Source organism: Rhynchophorus ferrugineus, unplaced genomic scaffold (assembly GCF_030347505.1).
Source record: "Rhynchophorus ferrugineus isolate W39M unplaced genomic scaffold, kcgeb_rfMv2 rfM4, whole genome shotgun sequence".
In the NCBI taxonomy this organism is placed as follows: domain Eukaryota; kingdom Metazoa; phylum Arthropoda; class Insecta; order Coleoptera; family Curculionidae; genus Rhynchophorus; species Rhynchophorus ferrugineus.
In genome coordinates, this window is record NW_027472583.1 from 18797500 (window position 1) to 18822859 (window position 25360).

At 30.0% G+C, this 25360-nt stretch overlaps 2 protein-coding genes across 3 annotated transcripts; one reads left to right on the forward strand and one right to left on the reverse strand.

Moving 5' to 3' along the window:
• The first annotated feature begins 14 nt into the window (after window positions 1-14).
• On the forward strand, window positions 15-3857 carry LOC143195870 (uncharacterized). The gene is made up of 8 exons (XM_076403368.1): window positions 15-163; window positions 273-485; window positions 554-631; window positions 684-802; window positions 1727-1861; window positions 1934-2095; window positions 2172-2769; window positions 3043-3857. The coding sequence occupies exons 2-8, from the start codon at window positions 291-293 to the stop codon at window positions 3082-3084; spliced, it is 1329 nt and encodes a 442-aa protein (XP_076259483.1). The 5' UTR covers window positions 15-163; window positions 273-290; the 3' UTR covers window positions 3085-3857.
• Window positions 3680-20115, reverse strand: Ntan1 (N-terminal amidohydrolase 1). Of its 2 annotated transcripts, none has more exons than XM_076403373.1 (7): window positions 19980-20115; window positions 7909-8104; window positions 6205-6270; window positions 5967-6149; window positions 4379-4587; window positions 4111-4272; window positions 3680-4055 (listed from the first exon to the last, which is right to left on the reverse strand). In XM_076403373.1, the coding sequence occupies exons 2-7, from the start codon at window positions 8093-8095 to the stop codon at window positions 3930-3932; spliced, it is 933 nt and encodes a 310-aa protein (XP_076259488.1). In that variant the 5' UTR covers window positions 8096-8104; window positions 19980-20115; the 3' UTR covers window positions 3680-3929. The 2 variants fall into 2 exon arrangements, with proteins under 2 accessions (XP_076259488.1, XP_076259487.1); XM_076403372.1 differs by having other exon boundaries at window positions 3680-4067.
• Between the last annotated feature and the right edge of the window lie 5245 nt (window positions 20116-25360).

Consider the following 25360-nt stretch of genomic DNA (forward strand, 5'->3'; position numbering starts at 1 on the left):
TAATGTTTCATGTTAATAAAACAACTGCAACCATAATTGATATTGTGTTTATATGACATTAAAAACATAACCTAAAAGTGTAGTTGAAAAATGCTATTCCTAATTATTTGATATACCCTTTATCTTTTATGTATATTAAAGCATTTTAATTTATATTAGAACGGTATGTATGTAAATGAAAGTATATTTTTTAACGATAATTTATTCTATAAACAAGACTTTAACATATTTTGTTATTAAGATCTTTATTAAATGTTACTATTTATTAACAGGGTAAAAATAACGGCTACATGTCTGATATGAAAGATTACTGGTTTAATAAAAAATGTTGTGTCCCAGATTGTACAAATTGTTCAACTATGGGAGAAGGTTGCTTTAAGGAATATTTTGATTTGCCAGCAGAACTTCGAGCCAGAACCAGATGGTTGAAGGCTATTTTGGCAGAAGATGGAGATAATTTAAAAGTGTGTGAAGATCATTTTGATGTATGTACATTGGAGGCCTATTTCGCTTACTTCTATATTATACATATAATTATTTGACTTAATTTTAGGAACATGATATATTTTTAGACAAAAGTAATAAGAAAAAATTAAAAATTAACTCCACACCATCTGTTTTGTTACCACAAGTAATACAATTATATCCTATATAATATATTTTTTAATACAAATGTATTTTAGGTAAAGTGCTATGATGTTATCTCAACTGAAAAGCAATCTGTACGGATGTCATCACCTGCCACCCAAAGTTTAAATAATAAAAGATTCCCTGTTTCAAAAGTCTCTGTTCCTGAAAAATGGTAATATTGGTATATATATATATATATATATATATATATATATATATATATATATAATATATTTTTTGTATTATTTACTAAATTAAATGAAATATGAGACCACCCTACTCTTTTTATGATATTAATGTAATTAAAAATTATTATATTAGGTGTTTGAATTTACATTACTTTTTAACAAACAAAAATTAAACATTTTCTATTTAGTTTTAAATACTTTTATCTGCTTGAAGCTCTAAGTACACTGTAGTACATAATATATTTTAAGATTTTATTTAGATATTTATTTTTTATATACAGTATATTTTTAGGTTATAATTCAATTTATGAACATTAGACATATTAATAAAAAAAAGCCTTTAAAAAGTTCTACATAGAATTACTTTAAGTATATTCTTTTATATATTTTTATTTATTTGTTACTATCTGGATTTTATATTTATTTACATGAATGTCGGCTTGTTTATTTATTTTTATTATACTATCTTTAAACAGGATGGTCATATTCATTATACAAAATGTTCCACTGATATTCAGGTTCTCCTTTCATTTTTGACATAATTCTTTCATAATTGTCAAGTCGATAAAGAACTTTATTGTGCCACCTTTGATATTGAAATTGGCAGTTTTGGTAATTTCAGTTCCACATTTGATATATGTGGTATATATTATTTACCTTTATAGATGTGTATATCCTCTATAGCCTTTAAAAATATTCCGAATTTTTAGTTCAATAAGTCAATATTTTTATGCATTCATGATATTTTACTAAAAAATCATTGTCGTTTGACAAAACATTGTTATTATTCGTAAACAATTGAAGTACTATTGTATTGTCACATTCTCACATAATAAGTTATAAATAGAAACTTATTATTTAAAAATATAAATGAAATTTAAAATGAGATCTGATTATATCTATTACAGTACTCGTCGGTCACGATTGAGCTGGAGTAGGGAGGAAAGGACAATTCTTTTCCGGCTAATTAAAAAATATGGGGAAACAAAATTTTCAAATAATCATATACGAATAAATTGGAAAATTGTGTGTGAGCAGTCAAGGTAAAAAGTAAATTTCAGAGTTAATTTATATATAGTATTTAAATATTGTTTTGGTTTCTATTTTGTTCATAGAAATTATGATATCTTTGCAAGTGAAAAGGATCTCAAATCGGCTTGGCAATATTTGCGAGTACGAGCGGTAAAAGTTGCTAATAATGAATTTCTAGGGACCAAACTAGATAAAAAAGTTGCCAAATATATTGCGCATTTAAAAGGAACACCTATTTTTGTCACGTAAGTATTTTATGTTTTATCCTTTATTTATTTTATTTATTTATTCTTGAGGTTATTATCAATTGGCTTTTTTAAGGTCAGATAGCGATACTAGCGATGATGAATTTCAAGAAATTCCATTAAATGACAATAGGGAAAAAGCAGACACCAGAAATGGTTCTCTGTCTGAGAAGCTTAATTTCATAGAAAATGATAAAACTTTGAGTAATGATATTCAAACATCTAAAAATATGGATATGGCGGTTGAAGAGGATGAAATTAAGAATAATAACGAAACGTTGAAAAATACAATGAATATAAATGAAACTATGAAGGCCAGAGTTAGAAGAGATGAAGCAATGACAGAGACTACAAAAGATGAACCTATAAGGAATGATATTAATGATAATAAGAAAGTTGAATCCTGGCAGAAAAGTGAAATAGTATGTGAAGAGTCTGTGAAAGATACTGAAAGGAAAAATTATGAACTGAATAATAGTGATACAAACATGATATTGGAAAATGACAGTGATAACCAGAAGCACCCATTAGATGATACCAAACTATATAAATCTGAGTTACAAAAGGAAGAAGTTGGACAGAGTAGTGGCCAAGAGACTGATAGTGATGACGAATATTATAGCCTCGCAGATGTTGAAAGAAAATATGGAATCAAGATTAAGCATGAACCAGAGGTAAAACTATGTTCATATCATTACATTTAACAAATAATGCAATATTTGATTACTATTATATATATATATATATATATATATATATATATATATATATATATATATATATATATATATATATAATAGTATGTTTTTATGTATTTTATGTATGTTTCAAATTATATTTCTTTGATGATACATCTAGATGATATTATTTCCACAATATAATCAAAATAATTACAATACATTTAACTTAATTATTCTGTTGAAGTTCTTGAAATATTTTTGTTACAGGTAATTTCTTTGCTTTCATCAGATGAATCTGATTGTGAGTGAACATTCTTTATCTGCTCCAAAACTCACCGACTTCAACATTGACTGATTTGATCTAGCCTGATATACATATATACATTTTACACATTTTGTTAAACATTCATTAGTATTATAGGTGTTACTAGGTAGGTGGATACTTTAAAATATAGGAGCAAGGTTTTAATTTTTTTGATGGGTTTTCATAATAACAGAAACTTTTTAATAGCCATTTGTTGCTTCTATAAATTAAATTTAAGAATTAATGTTAGTTTATAAATTGTGAAATTTTAGATAAATATATTTTATTGTGTTAACGTCACTTATTTTAAATAAAATGATGATATTTTTCGTGTGCAAATATAACTTACCATTTTATGTGCCTGATTTAGATATAATGTAGTGTTTTTGTTTTACATAAATCATTGAATTACTGTGATAGCATAATATCAAGTCAATAGTTTTTTAAACTCTAAATAATTTATTTTCTTTAGGGCTTTCAAACAGAGTACTGTGCATTTTCGATTAATTGTTGATAATGAATTTAATTAACAAGGTCACTAGAAAATATGTTAAATTATTATTGTTTCGGGTCACATAACATTAAATTAATTAATCCAACTTTGATGTTAATTTTTATTTTTTAACAAGTATCATTTAACAAGAAGTATATTTCTTGAAATTTTAATAGGTTTATCCTAAGTGTGATGGTGTACCGATTTAAGAAGCATTAGAGAAAATATACCTGTTTGTAGATTACAAATTATATAACAGAAAATAATAAAAGTAGGAATTATAAATAACTGTGTATAATGTTTGAAACCCTCTTAAGACATCAACGCCCAGCACTAACTTATTAAAAAATGCAGTCATCAATAACGGACTTGGGCCCATAGACCTGAATGGTCGTCTCTTCTAAAGTAATGCGCCCGATTATCCCTAAATACCGTTATAGCGGGAAACTGATTGCTTTGAATATATTTTAGGGCTGCCCTAATCTGAAACAATATCTATTGAGTATAATTATACCAGAGTCCAAGATACGACTGATACCTGCATCACAAAATGTGGTGGCTGTACCTCGGGGGTGGTGGAGAGTTGCTGCAAGATGAATTCATCGCTTTGTTCTAACCATAAATCTACTCCCCGCAAAGGCTCGTAATTAAAAGGCCCAATTCGTAGGAGTCCTAAGCTGCAGTCATAAATATCCAATACCTAAAACAAGTCCTTAAGTTACTTATTACAATAATTACAATTTATCAAAACTAATGGTTATACTGAAAGGGATATATGATAAATAACAATGCAGTATTAAAAGTACCTGAGGAATGCCAGTAAGGTATCTTGCACAACGTAAAGGTTGATCTGGTCCTTTATCTGGAAATGTCCCTGGAAATATCTCTCCAGTTTTTATATTAACTCCAATTCCATAGATTATGGGCCAATGTATTCCACCTCTAATTGTTGTGTTAAGTTCTCCGACACAAGCAAGGGTTAGATCAATTTCAACAGGATGTTTGTGAAATGAATCTGTTAATAACAAAATAATAATTAATATAATAATTAAATTTTTACAAATGAATAATATCTTTTTATTGCTGTTACACTTCCGTGGGTAAAGAAATTTTAAAGCATTTTTTTTTATAAATTGCTCTTTATTTTTTTCAGATCCAATAAACGATGACTTACATCACAAAGGCAGTGTTTGATACTACTCTTTGTTTTTCTTATAAGTTTATTATATCAGGTTATTATAGCTCAACACCTAATATATTTGTTTAATTGTTCCAAAGTAGAATAATTTGCATCAGTGGTGTCTTCATCAGTAAAAACTTAACAACTTGTTGAAAGCTAATTAAGCATTTTTAATGAAATAAATAAAATGAAGAGCCGTAGTAGAATCTTTTCTTCTTATTATTTATATATCTTACTAATCGGTTTCATAAAGCGGAACAAAGTTCTTTTATATGGCGTGACCAAAAAACTTTATTTTAATTCTTTCTTCATGTATATACTTTTAATGTCCCAGTGTTATCAGAAAATATAAATAGCTTTTTTTAAATTGCCGGAATTATTACCCAACAATTCAACTAATTATTTAATATATATAGGTTGGGCTATCTGTTGTTTTTTAACTACTTCTAAACTATTATATTGAAATCAATAGATGTATTAATCGTAAGGCATTATCAACAAGAGAGTTTCCTCTTGTCACAAGTGCTGCTTCGTTGGAATGTATTAGAATCGACAATTCATTGTTAAAGTCTTTTTGATTGAAAAAGATTCGGTTAAATATATTCTGTCGTTTTCTACTACACCTTACACCACCCTTTTAGCAACATAGTGATATTGTGCAAATAGAATGATGTCGATTTTAAGTCTGAAAGACATGGATCTGAAAAGTGGTAATTAGAAGGTGCAAAGTTTGGTGAGAAATTCTCATTCGAATTTCAATGGTATGTTTCATGTTTGTTGCAATTTTTTACTAAAACTTACTAAGTACTAAACTTTAACTAAATATGAAAATTCTTGAATTTGTTAATGATATTAAATTATGATTATGACCAATAGGTGACAGTGAAAATAACGAATTTCTGGTGGCCTAAAAATAGTATATTTTAATGTCGCTTTTTTAGTTATGTTTGGAATCAATTAATTTGAAAACAACATGAATTTATATCAATTGTAAGTTTTGGTTGATATGGTTTTAAAATATAATCGAAAGTGTGTAGGGCTATTATGTGTTAATATCGTGATATACATACATTTGCAAAACATAATAGTGTATTTATATTGTCTAAAGAAGTTTTACTTGCATAAATTGAATGTTATATATTGAGCGAGTGTATACCTCCATAAGTATTCCATATTTATATCAAAACTGTAAATCTGAATTTAATTTCACTTACTCATTATTGTAAAAAATAAGTCTTCTGAATAACTGTGAGGATCAGTAAAGCCCCCAACCAATTGTAGTTCAATTCGACCTTCGGGATAGCCTAGAGCGAGTTCTTGGACTCTTTGTATCATGGTACAGACTGCTTCGTCGGTTCCAGATCCATCTAAATGCGCCAGAGCTACTGCTCCAGATCCTGTAAGATTCAGGTATTCAGTAAAGTGAGCTACATTTTTTTCTCATGGTTTTACCCGAATGCCTTATAACAACAATCAAACAAGTAGTGACATCATCTGAACCCAGTATACTCACGTTTTCTAGAACAAACATTAATTTTTAGGCATAAATATTAGATGTATAGAAAATGTTTTACTTTTTTTCGAGTTTATACTTATTTCAAAAATGTTTTAACTATTTTTTTGTAGCTTGAAGTTTATGAGTTCCATAATCTTTCAGATTAACAGAGTTTACGACAGCAACTGATAAGCAACACATTCGACATTACATTCTATAGAAATTCCAATACGAAAAAAGTACCTCTACATGAGAATCAATTTGTCGTGTTCTTGCTGTCTTCGACAGAATCGAAATTTTGAAGAGGCAGAATTGCAAGAGTGTTTTCAAGCATTTCAATCAATTTGATAATATTCAAAAACTTAGCGTACCAGGTGTCTTTCACTGACTTGACTTGATAACAGTAAAGAGCTTATTGTGGACGGATATGAAAAGTATATTTTTATGAAAATGTCAAACGTAGCAACTACGTAGATTTCGAGAAACCTGAATATGGATAGAAAGCTCTCTTGGTGCTAGCACGACGGAGTGCTTTATTATGAACTTAATACACAAAAAAGCACATTTTGAACACAATAATTGAACAAACTGAGTGAAGAATTCGGTCAGAAAATATAATGATTTGGAATGGCCGTAAATTGAAACTGAATAAAATAGCAAACGCTTTAAAAATATCAACTAAACGTGTAGATCACATCATTTACGAATATTTGGGTATGAGAAAGCTCTGTGCAAAGTGGGTGCCGCGCGAGCTCACTTTTGACCAAAAACAACGACGAGTTGATGTTTCGGAGCAGTGTTTGAAGATTATCAAGCGTAATAAACCCGAGTTTTTGCGCCGATATGTGACAATGGATGAAACATGGCTCCATCATTTCACTCCGAAATCCAATCGACAGTCATCCGAGTGGACTGCACACGATAAACTTGCTCAAAGGGTGGCAGAACGCAACAGTCGGCTGGCAAGGTTATGGCATTTGTATTTTGGGATGCGCATGGAATAATTTTCATTGACTGCCTTGAAAAAGGAAGGACCATCAACAGCGACTATTACATAGCGTTATTGGACCGTTTGAAGGACGAAATCGCCGAAAAACGGCCGCATTTGAAGAAAAAGAAAGTGCTGGTTCACCAAGACAATGCACCGTGTTACAAGTCAGTGAAAACGATGGCAAAAATCCTTGAATTGGGCTTCGAATTGCTTCCTCATGCACCGTATTCTCCAGATTTGGCCCCAAGCGACTATTTTCTGTACTCAGAACTCAAAAGAATGCTTGCTTTGAGAGGTATGATCGCCGAAACTAAGGCCTATTTTGAAGCAAAGGACCAACCGTACTACAAAAATGGCATCGAAAAGTTGAAGGGTCGCTATAATCAGTGTATCACCCTTGAGGGGAATTATCTTGAATAAAAAAAACTAATTTTGCCAAAAAAAGTGTTTTACTATGGTACGCCGGGGACTTTTCAATTGACCTGTTAAGTCCTATAACTATATCACAGCACTTGACCACACGTTTTTTACGCAATACAGAATATTATCTCGATTAGATGGAAAGCTTTCTGCATACGCGAATTCACCAGACTTGGTGCTATAATAAAATGGTCTTAATAAACTTAATAAAAATAAAGTTATATACCTATTACACTGTTTAGATACTTACTATCATGCGGTATTGTAGCTGCCAATTCTCGTTGGAGCACATACAGAAGTCCAACAGGTCCAATGACTTTATTAGGTACTGACAGTAACTGAGCCGCAGTTTCTCTATAGACAGGATGATTTAAGTAGAGTGTTCTGCTATCAATTGGACAATCTTCCTGTAGTACCCCATTTAGAACCAAAACCATGTTTCAGAACTAAAATGTAAAAACCAATGTTATTATTTATATATTATATTAAATAATGTGTATAAATTTGTAGCAAACACAGTTGGTATTTAAAATTGTATTTTTTTCATTTTATCCTAGTTAAAAAAAGACATAATGCAATCTGATGCGTCGGAATAAGTAACCGATCAGTCTATAAAATTCGTTTTGTATTTGTACTGGTCGACCCTGTTGTCAAATGTCTATAAAATTCTTCAAAACATTAGTGATAATAATTAGTGACTATAAACTGGCAAATGTTGTAAACCAAAAGTCCAATGTGTTTTATTGAACAGACCATAGGTATAGTCTATCCAAAGTAACGGTGAACTCACGTCACCAATATATAATGTATTGCCGATTGTAGTTAATAAATTCGTTTTAATACCAGACAATATTTTTCTACTCATATTATTCTAGCTAAAAAGATATACAATGCTGTATGATGCGTTCGAACATGTAACCGAATCAGCCGGCAAAAGTCATTCGATTGTCAAACGTCTAAAAACTTATTCAAAATATTATTGATAATAAGATGTTATAAACCGGCAAACGGTGTTTTGGCGCTTTGCTTGTATTAATACATTTCATATCGGGGCTTAATATTTATGTTTACTCTGGTTGAAAATGCCAAAGCCAAATAAATAGTTATATTACGTTAAATAAACTAAAAGGCGTAAAATGTCAAAATTAAATGCGGCAACATTGCGACGTTTTGATGTATTAAATTAAGATGACGTAAGTTCACTGCTACTTTGAATAGATTACTGCACTTGCTTACTGCACTTTAACCAATTATGATAACTTTAAAACAATTGAAAAAAGAATTGAAGTAGAAACGTTACAAATCTTTAGTTAGTAATTGATCTTAATAATTTTATTTTATTTTACAAAACTAGTAAAACTACTTTAAAGTTTTGAAAGCAATTTCTAAAATAAATAAGTTATTATTATTTTTATTAATAAATCTACCCATTTAACTTTTACCCTGGGTAGAAGAACATGTCCACCAATGAATGTCAATCATTGTCAACTACCCCAAGCAGAGGCTGTTAAATATTTTGTTATGAATTTAGACTGACACCTAACCTGAAAGAAGCACATACTCGTTAAACGAAAACAACTTGGACTTAAATTATATCAAATGTATTGGCTCATCGGGCGCAAATCCAAGTTATCATTAGATAACAAGGTATTTCTGTATGAGTATGTACTCAAGCCTATTTGGTCATATGAAATCCAACTATGGGATACCGCTAGCAAATCTAATATATCCATCATTCAAAGGTTCTAAAATAAAGTATTGCTTGCCATTGATGATGCTCTGTACTATGTTTTAAATGAAGTGATTCAACGCGATATTCCGAACCTATAACGAGTGTAATTCAACATGTGTGTGTGAAGTACTTCGAAAGTGTGTCAGAGCATCCCAATGTACTCGCTAATCAGCTAAATATGCGACGTCATAGTGAAGTGCATAGACTAAAACGTTTAACACCATCTGATCTGATTATTGGACATATATGAACTTTAGAATAAGCTCTAGAATAAGACTAATTAAGATAGTATTTTATACGGATCACTTAATGAAGTGATTTTCTACATGCCATGTATATATATAATATAAACATAAGAAATACTTATTCCCTATTGGGCAGATTGTGGAACCACTAAGAGTAATAAAAAAAATGTTATTAAACCGTTTATTAATTAATTAATCATGAATCATATATATTTAATGCGAAAATGAAATAATTTTTGAAGTAAGCAAATAACAAAATAAGAAAGCGCATTTTTAAATTTAATTTGTACGATGGTCCTAGAATAGAAACAATCCGATTGTTTACTTTCACTATAGATTTTCTCTTTAAATTCCGAAATAGGCATAGATAATTTACACATCTGCCTTATGTACGGTATCTAGTAACATGTTAGTAATTTTAAATTATGATCTCTGCAAATAACTGTTCTTAAATACTAGAAAATTAATTAATTTTGAAGCTTCAATTACTGCCTCTCATTCTATATCACTATTTTGATAGAAGCGATGGATTGTAAGATGAAAACGTATCAAGTATTAGATATAGTCTATTCAAAGTTATTTTGTCGTCAAAACGTCGCAGTGTTGCCGCATCAACTCTGAGTTTTAGTTCAGTTTTGGCTGTCAAAGCAACAAAATTCAAATAGAACAACAACAATATAATTTATTTTAATATCATAATACATCTAAAAACTACAGTTAATTATGCAGCCACAATAGTTTATAGGTTAGTGTTATAATGTCTTATTACTATTGCCTTCAAGAATTTTGCATACGCCTGACAACCGGACGACTTTGACAGGGTCATTTGTTTACGTGTTGGAAGTTATGAGATAGCATTGTGTCTCTTTTTAATTAGAATAATATGAGAAGGAAACTGTTGTCTAATTCGAAAACGAATTTATAAATGATGCGGCAACATTGCGACGTGTTGACTTCGCAAATTTAAATGACGTATATACAAAATAACTTTGAATAAACTATAGATTCACTTCTCATCATTAGTTATAATACATTACAGAAAACTTGGCTTTTTTGTTTTTGTGTGGCAAGCAATGAAATCGCGATGTTGAGGCAGTTGCCATTTTGCCAACTTTTCCTCCTTTCAGGTCTTTCCCATCGCATTAATACAACTGGAAACTGTTGATTTATCAACTACTGAGCTGCTAAAGTTTGAGATTTTGCTTGTAGGTTTCGAATTTTTTTTGGACAATCTTTTGGCTATTAAAATAAACGTTTTTAAATCGTTGAAATGAGAACTCAGAACTGTGATATGGCGGAAAAGCATTAATAATTTTCTATGTTGAATGAAGCAAATGAAGCAAGCGAATGAATTGAATATGAATTATTCCTCTTACATCTTATTAAAATTTCAATATACTATATATCAATATAAATCTGTAACTGACAAAATTGTGTTTTTATGAGGCTTTGGTATATTTTGCTTATGGAAAATATTAAAGGAACGTTTGAGTCAATAGGAATTATACGTTTCCTTGTATTAATTGTAATACTGAATTTATGTTAAACTTTTCTCTATATATGATCCGTGTGTAATAGTTCTTGTAGAAAAACAGGACAAAATATAATCGTCGTTATGTTTTCTTGTTATGAACTGAAGAATTTAATCTATAAAATATAAATAGCTGCACTAAAAGCTTTGGGTGTTTACTAAAATTGAATGCTCCTAACTAATTTTGATTTGTCGCCGTAGTTGATAACGTTCTTCATAAAGCCAAGAATTATTTATGGTTTACGCAACATAAATAATGATAATTCCGTGACGAGATAGGTTTTGAAAATAACTCTTATTCGGATGATGTTAATGGTTGGAAGCGATAGAACGGGAACAGATCCAGATTGTTTGAAAATCAAGTTTGCCTTAATGACATATAATAACTATTTAAAGACGTTATCTTGACGACTTGATTTTTTATTTGTTTCAAGTTAAAAATAGTTTTAATATTTTAAAATTGTCAGATGTTATTTTATTATTTAGATTTTTGTTAGTGAATAAATAGAGTTTGTCTTCTTATTTAAATAAAAATAAACTTGTAAATATAAAAATAAAGCTGTTAGCAATTATCCATATTGAAATGAGATGTGAGGTATTAACTTAATTGTTTTTTATTTATAAATCCCATGTTTGTCATTGTGCATAAAATGTAATATAGTTTAAATGTTCGTTACGTATTTCCCTGGGGGTTTGAATCCGAGTGGTTCAATATTTAATGATTTTGCTGCATGGATCTAATGTGATAATTTGATATTGGGGTGTGTTAACTGTAAGGTGTTAACTTTCGAAAAAAACCTTACAAGAAGAGGTATGAAGATTTATGATATATCGATATTTTTTTCAAAAAAGTATCGATAGTTTTAAAATAGAGTATCCAACTTTTAATTTCAGTTTTCTCCCCTCTTTTTTCATTTTTTGAAGAAAAATCGATATTAGAACTTAAAGGATTTGAAGTATTATTGGAGTATTGAATTTTTCTTTCATGATTCTCCCCTCGGTCTTCAAAAAGTTTTTGTCTCAAAAACTAGGGCTGTTGCAAGGAAATATCGATATTGTTAAAAATAAGTATTGATATTTTTTAGCGGGTTTTCTCGTATTTTTTATTCTCTGATATATCAATATTTTTCAAAATACGTTTTTCTACTGACATTCTTAGTTCAAATGGCCATATCCTAAATGAAAAAGTATGACACTGCCGGCTCAAAAGCTAGCACCAAACTGTAACAGCTTGAGGATACATGGCCATTTTCAGTACGGTTTTTGAAAAAGTACATATCATTATTTTTGGTCGATTTTTTAATTCTGATATATCGATATTTTTTAGCAATCCTATATTTTTTCGGGATCAATGACCTTTTCCTTGCTTTTCGGCATAATAAACTAAAAAATATCGGTTTATTAAAGTTCAGAGAAAAGAATATCGAAAGCGACGTATCGATATTTCGACGCCAGCACGTCACAATATCGTCGCATCAAATTGGATTTTTCGTTTTCAACTTTTGTCGGTTTATAACCTCTAATTATTAACACTCACATCTTGAAGAATTTTGTAGACATTTGACAACAAGGTCGACTAGTACCAACATAAATCGAATTTTATAGATTAATTCGGTTATATTCCGACGCATCAGACAGCATTTTCTGTCTTCTTTTTTTCTGTGTCTCTTGTATTTGTCTCTTTTTAACTCGGATAAAATGAAAAGGAAATATATTTTAAACGAATTTTGTATATTTACAAACTGCATTTGGCAGTCTGTTAGAAGTCGTATATGACGTGCATTGGCTGTTTTATTATAAGGAATATAGTGATAATTTTATCGCCTCTAACGTTCATAAATTGTTTGACCATATAATAATTAAATGTCTCTATAATTACTAACTAATGATCTATCAACTGTAAGAGAACATTCAAACACCATAAACTTTATTAAATAATTCAATAAACAGTTATTACATAAATTAACTGAAGAGAACAAAACGTTATGGTCCATAATTATCAATTATTTGATTATTAAGCATCAAATTGCAGTATTTGTTGATCTAATGGTAATGTAAGACGGAAAATATGAAAATGTGAAGTAAGAGTAGGTGAGTTATATTATGAGACTTGTTAACCTGATGGGTCTAGCCCAGATTTGTCTAACAAAGGCCAATATAGATGATCGTACGTTTGATCCTTGGCATTAAGCCTACCGACTGGCTAGTGACCAACTTGGAAATCATCCCAGAAGACATTCGGTTTCTGCACTCTTGCCTTTTGAACATTCAAAAGTATAAACAATCACAAACATGTATGTACGACCACATACTAACAGGATTTAATCCAGCGACTATTGCAACAGTAGAAATGCCGTCTTGTTGCTTTGACCATTATGCCAATCAACGCGACACATTGCTATATTATTGCTTTTCTTTGATTCTTGGATTAATTTCCAAGAACAAAGACTGCGGGGTAACTTTATCAATATATAATTATCAAATTAAAATTAAAGTAGATTAAAGTTAATAGTAAGATTTTATAATTTCTTGCGTATTGCTCAGCTGTTGTATTGCTTCAACGTTGCTGTAATTCAGTAAACTTTTTTCATGCCTTGAAATATTGGATAACTTCGTGGATCCATTTAATTTTAAGGTTATTATGCTTTCGTTGATTATGCAGTTAAAAGCATTGGTAATTTATTGAATAATTTTGTTTTGGTAGCGTTGGAAGACTAGCCGGTTTGATGTTTTAGTGCAACCCCATATTTATGCCCCTTAAGTCCAAATAGACTTTATAATTGAGAGATAAATGAATCTCCTTTAACTTAGATCAAATTCTTGACCAATATTTCGACTAAACAGTAGAAAACACTGTTTGAGTCTGATCTAATCAGTTTTTGTCTAATGTGATGTCTCCAATTTAATCTAACGTCGACATGTTTGATAAAACATTTTGCTAATTCTGTTCACCACAGCGCAAAACTGACAATATATTAACAAAATTGGCTGTATTTCCTAGCCTCTAGTTTATTTGTTGTCCTTGTTATAGATAAAATATGTCTTTTGCCATAATAATAGAGGCAAAACAGTCCCAGATTTTGCTACCACAGATAAGTTACCATATGAGATAGAGGGAAACAATGAACAAACACGTCAAGGCATTTCTTAGCACTCTAGCTTGGTTATTGACAAAAGATCGGTATTTACGCCAAACAGTCGGGATTAATTTAGACTAATAGGCACAGTAAGTAAAACGAAACCTTTTCTAGAAAATTCGGACTTTAATAGATATATATATATATATATATATATAAAAACGTCAATAATGTTTTCACATACTTAATATTAATGTGTATTTTACATTAAGCTTTCAATAAATAAACCACGAAGTGGATTTTTTTGACAGGTATAATAATATAATATTTTTAATCTAAGCCATTAAAAGTAGCATATTAAATCGGATTATTCATTGTTATTTTCATAATAACCAATGTCATATCATATTAAAGGAGTCAAAGAGATACGATCGACGTACAGTCAGCTGGGGCTGTCAAAATTATCATACAAACTTATTCATTTATTCGTGCGATATGAATCTTTTTCAAAATAGGAATATTTTTTTCGTTTTCGAATACAATGAACAAACGAATAACGTTTGTTAATGATTTGCATATAGTTGATGTCAATATAGATTTTGTTTTTCAGAATAATAAAGGTACTTGTCAGTTAGTAACTTTGAAGATGGAGTGTCTCATCATTTAGCTTATTCTCATAGAGTTAAACAATATTTTTTGTATAAATATTAGCCTATAAATTAGTTCTGAAGGTTTTTTAATTTTGATTTGATTGGATTTAATTATATATTTAATTATTTTACAGGAAATAAGGAAATTTGTGGATTCGATCTGCTATCGGGGGGCTATCCACCGATCGACTCATTTTTTGGTGTCTTCATAAGAAGTGAAACTTTGCGCAGACAGGTCATGAATCTTATGTCGAAATAAGTAATAAACAGAAGGAGCAAGATCTGAGGAATACGGCCTTTTTGTCAAATTGAAGTAAGAATTTACAAATTCAGACATTTTCAACATTCTGAAAAAAGCTTTTAATATTTCGACGAAATGATGCATACCGAAAAATGAACCCTATTAGTGAGGCTTCAACAAGAAATTGGTTACAAATATATAAATCTGTTTTAAATCCTTTAAAATTAATTTATGGGCTTCATATGATGCGTGCATAGTCATATAATCTTTCAACTGTAGAAATCATATGCGCCAAGAGTTCTAATGGCATCCATGAGTCAGCTTGAAAACCTATTTGGTGGTATTTTGTTGCATTAAAAAATTACATTTCGTGAATAGGAAACCTAAGAGCCCTTTTAAAAGTTGTATTATTACTATTACTATTTTAATTATTTTCTTGTTTTAGATATTCTGTTAAGGAAATTGTTATTACATTTTTTGGCGGTTTACAGAAACAACTATTTGTGATTATGAAATACTATCTGCGTCCTTGTATAATAAAATGTTATTGAATACCAATGATAAAAATATGATTAATATAAGCAATATTCATTTATTAATCACTCCTCATATATTTATTATTCTATTATATATTTACATTTCTATTTATGAGAATTAATATTAAAATAAAATCATGTGAAGCATTAAAATAATGTTGAAATATGCAATATTGTTGATTTCGAGTTTCTTGATATATGATTTAGATTATTTCTAAATATAGGTGCACAAGTACTAAACATAAAGTTTAAAATTTTTTACGGTATATATACACAGGAAGTTACAGTTTACAGCTTCTCAAGAAAACTCATCTTGATTAACCACTTAGAGGCGGGCACTTTAAACTTCTTCGTAGTTCGAAAACCTCGATTCATTTCTTGTTATAACTTACATTAGACATGTTTAGACAATCTTAATTTTCAAATTAATTTATAACTATTGTTCTGTTGTTGTGATAAAAAAGCAATAGGTATCAATACACAAGCAAGATGCATGATGAGTGATGTATAATTAACATCTATTAATCTAATCAATAAATTTTGCACGGTTTCATTTTTACAAGTAGATTATTCTCCACTAAGACAATGCGAGCTCTCAAAATTTACTCAAGCAGGTTGCACAGAACACATTGAACATTGAATGCACATAACTTTGATTCGTTGAGTCATGCACCTTATAGTCCTGGTCTTGGACCCATTTATTTTATTATATTTCGATGTTAAGAATAGATTCTGCATCCAACATGCTTTTGCGCTGAAAGAAAGTGTTTCCTAAAGGTATACACTTTATATAAGTTCACAAAGAAAAAAAAATATTTTGAGTATGGTTTTGTTCGTTTCAATCTCGACATCCTGCACGCTGTCCAGCAGTTGTATTGCTTCCTGTTAGTATGATTACTAATCTTCTTTCGTGTTTCAAGGCGAAATATTGTTTTTTTTTATAACATCTTTATAAGATACCTTCGTAAATCAATTTCATTTGTACTTTGATTAATTCACAAGCAAGACCAGTCATCGTATTCCTCAATTATAAAATTATAACAACTTATAGCAGTTCTTCATTGGTTACGTAGCGATAGGCATTGGTAATCAGTCGAAGAACCTTGTTTTGACAGCGTTGTGTGACTAGTTAATTTGAATTTTTAGTGCAACTCCATATTTGCACACCATAGGTCCAAATGGGCTTTATAATTGTATTATAGATCAGCCTCTTTGATTTTAGATCAAGTTGAGAATATCTTCCGAGTAACCAGTATAGTTGTTTCATTTGGTTATAATGTGTTTTGCTTTTTGTCTGACGTGATGTTTCCAATTTAATCTACTGTCAAGATGGATTCCAAGATATTTAGGTTATTCTGCTTAAGGAATCGGGCATTCATTGAGTGATATAATTAAGTTTTTATTATTTCGCCGCAATGCAAAATTAACATGGACAGATTTGGAGCTATTAAGTTGAATTTTCCAATCTTTCGTCCATTTGTAGATTTTGTTGACTGCCACTTGCATTTTTTCTATTGCCCTAAACAGAGATATATCTTTTGCCATAATAATTGTGTCGTGAGCAAAGGTTCCAAGTAGTGTATCTTTTGTTGTTGGAATGTCAAGAGTGTAGAGCAGATACAGGAGAAATAGTTTTAAATGTCGAGAACGTCATTTCGTGCGATACTCTAAATTTTCTTCCGAAAAGATATGACTCAAGCAATTGACAATAGTTACGCGGTAACAATTTGCTCATCTTAGAGATTAATCCCAAATGCCACGATCAAAAGCTTGTGAGACGTCCAGGAATATTGCAGGGCTGTATTTCTTTTCCTCAAACGCTCTTTCAATAGCCGCAGTTGTTCTGTGTAGTTGATCGATTGTTGAAAGGGATATATTAGTAGATAGATAATATTATATAATATAGTACAATACAGTAGTTGCATGTTGGCAATACTGTTTCCGTGTAAAGCGTAGGTTATATTTCAGTGTATATACCAGTGTATATAACACGCTTTATTATGCGATGATTAGAACACTCACTTGAGTAATGCTTTTGCAACAAAAACAGTACGGCGTAAGCTCCACAAATCATGGAAGAGTTATAATTGCGAAACTCTTAACGATCATAAAACTGGGACATTTGATGATTGGAAAAATGTAAAATGGTCCGATTGATCGCCATTTATATTGTTTCCTACGTTTGGATTTATGTATGGAGAACTCCAAAAGAATTAAACGGCAAAATGGCGGTATTCAGCTCTCATTCACATTACTGACCATCACGGATTTCTACAATTGAATATCTCTATAGCATATTGCTGCCAAACACTTTCCAACGGTTCCAAGATGATATTAACCCATATGTATAGGCCCAACAAAATCAATCAAATCAAATCAATCAAATCAAATAATGAAACAACATTCTATTGGAAACTATTCAGACAGTATATGAACATATTCCTGGAACAATTACAGCAATTATAAATAAAAGTTCATATTATTTCAGGTGTTCACATTATTTTGTCCATTTCCTATCAACAATTCCAAAATATAAGTGATTTAATTTAATTTCAAGAATTCAACGTATCAAGAAGTGTCAAAAATAACATTTAAATTCCATCTGGGTTGTTGAAATGTTTAGTCTAAATAGTGACATTATTCATTATAGATAAGAAAGTTATATGGATTATTTTTCTTGGCCATATTATTTCTAATAATGATTGATAATCTCATTATATTTTGTTTCTTCTTTTCTTTGTGGTTTCATTTGTATAAAGTATTATTTATCTTTAGATAAGTTATTTTTAGATAATTATTTCAACATTAATTCTGTAACATATTGTTATTTTTCTTATATTATCATTTAAAAGAATATATTTTCATTTTGTAATGTTTAATTTAATATTTATATTTTAATATGAAATAATATATAAGTAAGGATAATGTGGTACAATTAATTGCATAAAGAATAATTAAATCTAATCGGGCATGTTATTTTATTAATAATGAGTGACCAGCTTTATTATTAAATGATAGGTAAAGGTTTTTAAGTAATGTATTTTTTAAACAGTATTCATTAATGATTTTAAGTTATTTAATGTCTTGAATTTCGTTTTTTAGCGTTTACTGTAAATATATCGAAAAGAAAATATAAGTAAGAAAGAAGTGTTAAGAAATTTATCATTAGTAGATGGTAGTAGAACACTGAATTTAACTCCAGAGCTCATAACATATTATCATTGAACTCAGATATTCATTGTTTTCTAAATAATGAAAATGTGATAATTGTGAAACACAGTTCACACAAATATATTTAGAACAGTGAAGCATTGTAGCTGATTTCTTTTAACTGAACGATCTGTTCAACTTTTATATTACATATTGGTCTAAGTGATAATTATTTTTTATATTTATTTATTATTAACTATTAATGCTAAACAATATTACCACACTAAACTAATGCTAAAGGCAAATATTACCAAAATCTTAATACCTAGTTGATGTAAATGACTAATGTTTTTCATCATATTTACGCAAAAACAACTCATACAACAACGGTTTTAACTGGATGGGCGATGAAAGAGAATTGAAAAGTGCATAAATGAATGCATAATAAATGAGTGCTAAATGAAAATGAATAAAATATTTGCAGGGCAATGGTCAGAAATGCTTTTAAGTGGAAGAATATAAATGACATTATCATTGTTTCATTCATAAAGTTACATATCATCAAGTTATCATTAAAACATGGAATAGCCAATCTTTATGTCATCAGTTGTTCAAATGTCTTCTTATTATAACATTTAAGTATAATTTGTAATAATTCGGTTGTTGCTAAGTTGATAATAATAATAAAATATTGATTAACAATTCTGGGCCAAACAAACAATCATGAAACGAAATTTTTACGTAGAGCAGTATAACTAGTAACTTTGAATGTTGTTATGTATTTTCATTTCCACATTGCCAATTATTATCTAAACAATGTGCTCTTGTTTGGTTTATAATAATGAATAACACTGACTTCTTTTCCTATTGGTCAATATAAGTCGCGATAAAGAAACCAGAAAGCGTCATAATTTTAAGACGGTCCTGATTAACTTTAATAATAATTTTATAATTGTTTAAAATTAATTTGTATCTATATTATAAAACATAATATAATATAAATCAGATCATGTTAATTTTTTTTACTAGTAATATAAAATAACATCGTAATATTACATTAAAATAAAATTTAAAAATAATAAAATATAATTAAATAAAAAATTTTAATAATAAAAATTAAAAATACAAATAATTTAAATTTAATTCAAAATTGACTTACTTTCTTCATTCAACGGTCAAGTAGGATGATTTTATGGGGGTTCGAAAATTTTAGTGCGCTTGTATCACTTCTACTGACAAGACAAAGTCCGATCAAAACAAAAGTTACGGAAAGACTAGCTGGAGGTGTAGGAGTAGGCAAATCAAATCGGCGATGACCGTTCGTCGCTTGATTAGTGCGACGTTGCCGGATCGACCGATTTCTCGCCGACAACACGTCCGCCGGTGTCGTTCGGGGTTGGTTTGAGGTTGTTCTCGAAATATTATGTCGATTCTATCTAGAAAAATGGGGAAATCTAGGTCGTAGAGGTGATGCCGGTAGGATTTTGTCGTTTTGATTGTTACGATAAATCGGGAGGCGAGCGTGCCCCGCAACGGTACATGTTTCTTGAAAAATTTGCCGCACGATCCGCGCTGCTGGGTATCCGACCGCTTCGGGACGTTTTAATAACCAATTTTCTCAGTGGTAATTAGTTCCTGGTCCAGTCTACGACCGACCATAAATTAAAGCCTAATAAAAATACGTCTTGGTGTTTCCATCTCAATCCGTTATCGTCTTCTTATTCTTCGATTTTTCCTAGGAACTGATTATTTATCTGAAGTTTTTTTTTCGATGTTCCAACATTTATGGGGGTCTGCGTAGATTATGTTATCTGAATCATTTTATTTATCATGTCTTTCGATGTTGGTTATTATCGATGGTTCATCGTTATCAGTCGGTCTTTAAAATGTATATCTGTTTCCACTGTATTTAAATATATTAGGCCTATAAATTAGTTTTTAAGGATTTTTTTTAATTTGAAGCTTTATTGTGAAAAATCAGTACAATGGATTTTATTCCAAGTAGTGTCCATTGATAATTTATGGATTCCTTATCGAAAGAACGATGTATCTTATGAGGCTATCAACGGACGTTGTCTTGCTGAAGGATAACATTGTTGTGTCGTATATCGGTCGTTTGCGCCACGCTCATCTCAAATGTTAGCAGCTCATAGCATATCACACCAAGTTGCTATAGAGAAGCCATCACCTGAATTCCAGAAAAATGCAATGATGATGGGATTTATAAGTTTATTATAATTCCGTTTTTCCGTTCTGCGAACTTATTAAATACCTTAGGATAGTTTGGAGACAGAAGTCCTTATGAAAAACGTGTTTTGCCCCCAATAACATTTTTTTTATCTTATTCAAATTCTGCTAATAAAGTTTTTTATTCTATTCAGTTTGCCCTTGATTATCTTCTGAACTGCACTATTTGTAGCCTGCATGGAAGGGAATGACTTGCTCGTACCTTCATATTGTCTGAATCTTTTTCAAGGAGCTACTGTAATTTGCCTTTGGTGACAGTACGCCTTCAAGTGCAAGATGGTGTTCAAATTCCAGTAGAATAGGTTACAGCAATTTCAATAACACCAAAAAAAATTTCCTATTGAAAATGTTTTCATTAGTTCATATGGGTATATCTATAGTAGTGAACACATAAGGTGTAAGAGCAGAGCGATTGAAATACATTCTTTATTTGTTAAAGCTTCCAAAGACGTTCAACGTTCCTTATATAAATATGAATAAATATTTTTTTTACATAGCCTGTTATTGCACCTTTTGCCCAAGAGTCCATAAGTAAAATTCAAATTATTGAGGTAATAAAGCACATGCTTCTTTTGCAGTATCCATGCCTATGCTGACATTTTATGATAACTTTATCATAACATATTTATCGTCATTAAGTTATCACTTAAGTTAGTATTGTCATGTGTTTCTAAAGACAATTTGTGTCGCATATAAAATAAAAGTTCTTTATACTAGAAATTTACTCGCCTTAAAATTCGAATAGAACTGCTACAAAATCTCATTACAATCTTAAAGATTTGTAGGCTGTTTTGTTGAAAGTCCACCAATCTTATTATATACATTTTCAAATGATGTAAATTTACATTTCTTAACTAGTGCATTAATATTTTGTTCGACATACTGCCCAGCAATATTGCTGGATGCCAAAGGCTCTTCTGCGGATTTGGCATTTGGAAATAGTCCATAAGATTAACAAATTGTTTTTGCGGAATTGTTGTATATTGCAGGAATCGTATATTTTCGAACGCAAATTTCTTTTCGCATGGTATAGTAATCATAGGATTTAATTATAATTTGGCTGCTGTTTCTCAGAAACAGAAGCAATAGTAGTTGGAACATTTGATGATGATTCATTATGACAAAGGATATATCTGCCTGTGAAAAACGTACAAATTTGTGGACAACAAGATCCACAAGTTCATCAAACTAAATCAGCGAAATACCTCGGCATCTATATGGATGACAGAGTTGTGTTACATGGTATGAAAGTAAGGAAACACCATATTCGAGAAAAAGTTGAGCAGATCAGACTCAAAGGTAAATAACTGTAGTCCGTTTAGTTGAAAAACTTCCAACTGATTGACTTATCAGTTAATTTTTTATTATATAATTAATATATTGTTACTAGTCGTTTCCGTCTAACCTACAATTTGTCTTTATGATAACTTAAATCTAGATATATAACTAGGAGGACCCATCGGCCCTATCTCAACCTCTGGTGAAATAATTTTTATACATGACACCGCTGAATTTTTTAATATATGCACCGCGCTATACAACACTACACAAGATCAGAATCAGTTAATAATAAAGATTATTTGGACTTATAGAGTTTAAACTGACTATCAATCCAACGATGATAAAACAGAGTTCTTTGATCTATTACCAATTCTCACCTCTACGTCACCAATGAAGCATTATATGATGACCTTGGAAAACACGGACCTACGAAATTATCCAAGGTTTCGCCTTAAATTATGAAAGAATGTTACTGAACCATAGGAATCTAGAAGCAAGACAGCTATTGAGCAACGTGTAAGAAATCATAAGATTGAAGCGAGCCAAACCTCATAAAGTTGTATAGCGTATAGGTTTAAGCTTAAATTTAGCTTAAGTAGTCTAATTTCATTTTAATTTGACAAATGCTGATTTATTTATCCCACAGTCGTCCTGCTGTATTGACGCAAGTACAACTAAACAATAGTAACAAATCAATTTGTAAATTAAGATTGTACGTATTATACGTACGGTATTATACGTACGTAAGCATATCTAATGTAAGATGTAACAATAAATCCTTCTGTCGAATTTAAGAATTTAAAGCTAGTACCCTTAATTTTGTATCATGTTAGACATATAGAGAGAAAAAACTTAATACCTACATCAGCTTGGGTTTATATATAGAATAATATATATAATTGAAAAAGCCTATGAACGTTAAAAAATATGTTCAGCTATATTCTTAGATGTTGAACAAGCATTCGTTAAGGTATGCCATGACGGTCTTGTTTATAAGCTACAGAAAATGTTACTGAAACAATACACAGAACTATTGAAATATTACACTACGGCAAGTAAGTTCAGAGTCAAACACGAGGAAGCCTACCCTATAATAAAAGAAGCTAAAGCAGGTGTACCACAAGGAAGTATATTGGGGCCAATTATTTATTAACTCTACGAATATAATATACTATAAAACTAATATAAAGACAATACATGTTTTTCAGAACAAGCTATTGTAAGTGCACCGAGATACTAAGGACTGATTACCGATTGGCATCCAGAAAATCAAGATAATTGGAGGGAGACATGAGAACAGACTTCAGTCTCATATCAAAATCGAAGTAATACAACTGTTGGATAAGACGAGAATAAGACACAGGCTTAAAATAATCAAACCTTTTAATCTTATGTAGTGTAGTATAGTGAGGTGCATTAAATAGAAAAACAGCAATGTCAATACATAAACATTACTACTCCAGAGACTAAGATAGAGCCTATGAGTTCTCCCAGATATATATCTAAATTTAAGTTATTGTAAAGACAAATTGTAGATTAGTTGGCAACGACTAGTACTAATGTAATAAATAAATTTCAACATATAATATGACCTTACATCATTTAGCTCCTGGTATATACCAGTCATAGAGTAATATATAGAGTGTTAACTTAATACAAATAATTTCAGAATTGTTTTGCGTGATCTCAGCAGAAAGGCACTGGAAACGTCATTTCGCTGAATTTCATTGGTTAGTTTAAATTATCATTACAGGAACCTGTAATATATTTTATAATGGGAGCATTTTATTGGTCGACGATTTCATACCTATCACGTGACTAACCTCTGATGTCACATTCTACTGACCAATTAAATTTTAAATAAAACCAAAATGTAATTTTTCAAAACCATTTATTAATATAAAATTCTGTACAAATAGAAATATTATATAATATCAAAAAGCTAAAACATAAGAATATATATATATATATATATATATATATATATATATATATATATATATATATAATATATATAATGTATATAAATAAAAAATAATTAAATGTGGATATAAAATTGCCTGCAATCTAATTGAAAAAATAACATATCTCAGCAAATATAATCAATATTATCTATAGCTCTTTCCCTTTTTTTATATATTTTTAGTGCTAACAATTCAAATAAGAGTATTAAAATTTCTTCTTCAATCTTATTGTTCGCTCATACTGAACGCAAAGCAGTACAGCTGAAAGTCTGTTAATATTTTACCTACTTGTTCAACACAAAAATGTATTGAGGCAAGTTATTATTATTTTTACAATGTTATTGCGAAAATTATGGAATGGATAATTAAAACAGTTAAATCGTATGATATACGTCAGAATGGAGAAAACATACCAAAAGTAATACTTTAAAGAACAGCAACAAAAAATTAAAACATGATATATTTCAAAATTACTGCTGTGCTCTTATTATGGTAAAATCGAGGAGTTAAAAAGACAGCTTAGGTATCTATTAACAATATAAGTAAACAAGTATGATAATCTCTTGTTTATAAAATCAAGCCAACCTTGTTGAAAAAGTTATCTCGGTTAAGGAGCCAAAATATTAATTATAAGTATCGTGACCAATATACATTTGTTTTAAGTCAATGAACCCCTTCAAAATAATTAAGTTTTAAATTGATGGCACTTTACAAACAACTTTTTAAAGGGTAACAAAAACTTTTCATGTAGTATAATTACATTTACCTTCAATGTAATTTTACCATTGCCTCATTTGGACACATTTTGGATTTAGAGGGTGGGTAATATGTTCATAATTTCTTCTGTTATATTGCTGTAAATAATAATATATATGAACAAAATGCTTTATATAAATAATTGTATACGTACAAGGTAAAAGCAGTGCTAAGTCACACAAATCCTTAATCTTGCTAACTTGGCGTGTTTCTTTCAAGGAAAATTACGTCCGGTTTTTATTTCCGCACAAACACTGGATACACAACACTTTTGAGAATGAAGAAACATTAA